The sequence below is a fragment of the Morone saxatilis genome, unplaced genomic scaffold, assembly GCF_004916995.1.
Source record: "Morone saxatilis isolate NCDOM2014 unplaced genomic scaffold, NCSU_SB_2.0 Contig18, whole genome shotgun sequence".
NCBI classification, from domain to species: domain Eukaryota; kingdom Metazoa; phylum Chordata; class Actinopteri; family Moronidae; genus Morone; species Morone saxatilis.
The window spans coordinates 29,550,100-29,555,014 of NW_023339740.1; the positions used below are offsets into that span (position 1 = coordinate 29,550,100).

Sequence of the window (4,915 nt, forward strand, 5' to 3'; positions counted from 1 at the left end):
GTACAAACACACAACTTTATTATCACTGTACAAACACAACTTTATTATCACTGTACAAACACAACTTTATTATCACTGTACACAAACATAACTGGACATCTGGAGTTCTGAGTCCTTCAGACATTAAGTGAATGCAGCTTTAAAGCTTTCATGTGTTGTGATGTCATTATCTGTCTCCTCTCTCATTGGCTGCAGGACAGCGGAAAAGTGACATCAGCACTGGTCAACGCTTTCCGTCGCCTTGACTACGACCTTTCTGTGGAGGCCCAGGTCCACCTGTCCATGTCTGCACCCAGGTCCACATTCTGTTTGACTCCTTAAGTGTGACAGTTTAATGTGTGTTTGGATTTCTCTCTGCTGACCGTACTGTCAGAATAAAACACCCTGCGACATCAGAAGACTCCAAAGTGAACAAACATTTCTGATCTTTTTTTTTCAAGAGAAAATTGAGCATTTTGTTGCTAACCTGTTAATTAGTGAAATTAGCTCACCGCAGATTCTGAAAATACCAACATTGATGAGAAATGGAAATAAACTCTAGAAGCACTGCCTGACACAATTTCAAAATATCATTGGATCTACATGAATCACACAACTGACCAATTTTGGATTCAAAATGGTGACTTTCACCCATGATTTACAGCTCCAGATCCTTTCTGACAGTGTGCTTATGTTGGATAAAACATACTGAGCAAGAAAAACCTGAGTAAACTGATCCTGACTAAAGGCACTATATCACTTTCAGGTGTTCATTGAAAGAACATATTCCTGCCATAATCTTACGCCCCCTGGTGAATCCTCTCTCTCTGTCCACAGACGGATGTCTCTCCCTGGGGAGGCATTCTCTCTGTCCTCCCCCCTGCGGGTGGCGCTGTCTGGCTGCACGGCCTGCGTCGCTCATGTATCCAATGGGGTCCTGCACGTGGCAAACCTGGGTGACAGCCGGGCCGTCCTGGGCGTCCAGGAGCCGGACGGCCACTGGTCGGCAGTCAGCCTTACCAACGACCACAACGCGCAGAACCCAGACGAGCTGCAAAGGATTCTCGGGGAACACCCGTCATCTGAGCGGAGGACGGTGGTCCGCCATGACCGCCTGTTGGGTCTCCTGCTACCCTTCAGGGCATTTGGCGACGTCCGCTTCAAGTGGAGTGCAGAGATGCTGAGTCGAGTCTACGAAACACGACCAGACATCCTGTCCGCGGTCAGCGAAGTGGCCCGGGTGCTGCCGCCATACTACCTGACCCCGCCCTACCTGAGTGCCCAGCCGGAGGTCACCCGACACCGCATCAGACCCGTTGACAAGTTCCTTGTCTTGGCCACTGATGGACTCTGGGAGCTGATGCACCGACAGACGGTCGTCCAGCTGGTGGGGGAACAACTGACAGGTCAGATCCTCACTCTGTTCACCAAACTCCTAAACCCAGACTGAAGTCTGAACCACAGACACAATAAATAGAAGTACAAGTCTTTATAGTCTCTCTGCTCTGCTCTGTGAATATGCGGCTAGTCTACAACCCTTTCGCGCAAAACACAGAGCAGATCACACTGGCAGGAAGTCAGACAAAGAAACGGCAAAAAGAATCCCGTAAATTTTCAAAATAAAATACCGCATATAGATCGAGTTTAATGTTACATCAACATTGTGGCACCAGACAAGAAGTCAGTCAGTCAGAGGCAGGTTAGAGTTTGTATCCACTGTAAGGACAAAATACACAAGTAAACAATGTTGGGCAGAACAGGCTCTGAAGATGCTCCGTTCGGTGGAATACGAAGACAAACCGCGTTTCAGACTTTATAAAGCTGTGCTACCTGGGGGTCCTTCACTCTGGAGAGAGATAGCGTTTACAGCAGCTATATTCCAATATACTGCTCAAGTTCTTATTCTTGTACATATATATCTTAAATATCATTTCTCATCAAACATATCATCAATATTTCAATATCATATAGATCTATATATCCTGTGTTTGGTGACATCTCTGCACTCTCTATTTGTCCCTTTCAGGGGAGATCACTTTTTCTACTGTCGCAGGAGGATATATTTTATGATATTTTATGATATTTTTTGATAATTTCTGATATTTTATGATGTTTTCTGATATTATCTGATCTGAAGTTAATGATATTGTGCTTCTGTGTTTATTAGTAGTATAGTATAAGTGAATTAGTGTCACCCTCATGCACAAATCATACATCAATAGTAGCTTAAGTTCACACATAATCCATGATAATGACAATTGAAAAAAATACAAATGCATTTAAAAAACAGCGTATTGATCAGTCCCTCAAGGAATTTGCATTGGCAACAAATACTGCAAATTCAACCAATTTCTGTGAATTATGCATGACCTTGCAATTTGTCCAATCACTGCAATTTTCCGCAACTTTCACCAATCGTAGTTTCCTGCACAAAATATTGAGTCACCAAACTCACTTCCTTGTTTCTAATGTTGAAGATGCAGACGTCTGGGACACAAACGTCTTACACTGACCCTCGGAACAAGTTGCCTTATTTCACTTTCTGCTGCAATTCCATCGTACAAAAGAGCCTAAAAACTCCACAACATGCATCACAACTTTTTAGAAATCAGACTTTTTAGGTCGAAACTATTTAAAAAACAAAGCCTGTGAAATCCTGGAGAGGCTGAAATTGTCCAAATTTGACAAATCATGTTTTCAGGGGAGCTCATGTGTAAAGAGGAGCAGAGCTGCCCCTGGATCCTCTCTAGTTCCCACCACTGGCGTTACCTTTGCTAATAACAATTTAAGATCCAGAGAGATTTATCATTCAGCTCCTGGTCAGAGCAGCTCGGATGATTAAGAACAGATATTTACTTCCTGTCGATGTCCCTGTAATCAGTGGAAGCTCTTTCTTGCTGTACAGGCCTTCAGCAGCAGAGACCCATATTTCCCGGCACAGGCGTGACGCTGGGCAGCCTGCAGCGCCTCCTGCTGGAGAGGAGGGGCCGGGTCCTGTCGGTGCTGGAGGACCAGAACACTGCCACCCACCTGCTCCGCCATGCTCTTGGGGACGATGGGTACGGAGCGGTGGCGCCAAACCGTCTGGCCAAGATGCTGAGTCTGCCGCCGGAGCTGGCAAGGAGGTACCGCGATGACATCACCATCACTGTCATCCACCTGAACGAGCCCGACCATTAACGAGTTCACCTGGTCAGGTGATTTTTTGACTGTGTTACATGTTCTGCTGCTCTCTGTAAAAGTATTTTAAATAAATATGAACTTTTGGTTCAGAAGACATCGTCCATCCCCCTCACTAAATAAAAGAAACTCACTGAGCACCGTCTAGACCGTACTCCTTAAAACATTATTTACAGAGACCCAACAGTACCACCATGAGCAATACGTTGGAGACAGTGGCAAGGAAAAACTTCCTTTAAAGAGGCAGAAACCTAGGACAGACCCTGACTCTAGGTGGGATTTCAGTCCAGGATTTAGAGTTCATCACAGCCACAGAGGAACAGCTCTGGTTAAAGTTAGAATGACCTTTTGAATTGCTTCTGACAATGGACTTGTCTCCCTGTACTTGTATTATTAGATCTTAGTGCTAGCATTTTGACACATTGACCATAATATTGCTTTTTAAGAGACTTTGAACATCCAAATTGGCATTAAAGGAACCGCACTAAAATCCTGGATGAGCTGCCCAATTCTCATGTTAAACCTCAGAAAAAAACGAAATTTTGTACGTGGCCCCAAAAACCTCAGAGACTCACTGTCTAACAGGATATAGTTAGCTCTAGAGGCATTACTTTGGCCTCTAGCACCACTGTCAGGAATCTTGGAGTTATCTTTAACTCCCATATAGCAGATCTCTAGGACTCTTCTTTCATTTACGTAATATTACAAAAAATTAGACACATCCTACTCACAGACAGAATGCAGAAAAACTAATCCATGGCATCTGTTACTTCAAGGCGGATTACTGCAACTCTTTATTATCAGGTTGCCCTAATTAAGTCCAATTAAAACGCTCTAATTAATCCAAACGCTGCAGCACGGAGTACCTGACAGGAAACTAGGAAAAGAGATCACATCCTCCTCTGTTTCTAGCTTCTCTGCACTGGCTCCCCTGTAAAATTTTGAATAGAAATTTAAATCCAGTTCAAATCCAAATCCAATCCTCCAGTTGGTGAGCTGGTGTCCCATGTAACCGAGGCTGAGTCCTTGTCCTCTTTCCATTGACACCGATTCGGGGAAGACATTTCACACGACTTCCTGAGAACAACTCACAGAACATCCAACAGACAAATGTTAAAGAATTGTTGCATTTTTTTTGCACAGAAAAACCAAATGTAAATATAAAGTCATATACCTTTTTGAAAAGGAATAGGCTGATGAAGCTGACAAGTGACCAATATTTTACAGTTTATAAAAAGGTTTTCAAATGTTACTGTGAATCATTTGCACTTTTTTCTCTGTTTTGAGAATCAACACCCTGACTGAGCAGTCCTTGGTTTACATTTACATTGAGGTTATACTGAACTTGGAAATTGTTTTAAGTTGCTGCATTAATGCATGTTTATACCTTCACTTCTTCCCGAGGTTCTTGTGTTCTGTTCAGGTTTCATGGATCCTGTGGAGCTCCTGCATGGTCCTGCTTGACTACCATTACTAAAATCACTGATAATTCATTGTTATTATTATTATTACTACAGTTTACTATTATTACTATAATCACTGCTCATTGTCCCATCGTTGTTGTAGTCGTCATCATCTTCTTCATGTTCATATACATAGTACTATTAGTGTAGTTGTTTCTACTGTTGTTGACACCTGTCTGTCTGTTCTCTGTCTGTCTGTCTCCTCTTTTCTCTTCTGTCTCTCCACTCTCTCTCTCACTCTCCCTCTCTCTCTCTCTCTCCTCTCTTCTTCTCTCTCTCTCTCTCTCTCCTCA

General features: G+C 43.3%; 1 protein-coding gene across 1 annotated transcript; it reads left to right on the forward strand.

Annotated features, from left to right (window-relative positions):
* Window positions 1-150: 150 nt before the first annotated feature.
* LOC118328779 (pyruvate dehydrogenase [acetyl-transferring]-phosphatase 1, mitochondrial-like) lies at window positions 151-3,159 on the forward strand. The gene is made up of 3 exons (XM_035662679.1): window positions 151-296; window positions 817-1,385; window positions 2,885-3,159. The coding sequence occupies exons 1-3, from the start codon at window positions 151-153 to the stop codon at window positions 3,157-3,159; spliced, it is 990 nt and encodes a 329-aa protein (XP_035518572.1).
* Window positions 3,160-4,915: the final 1,756 nt, after the last annotated feature.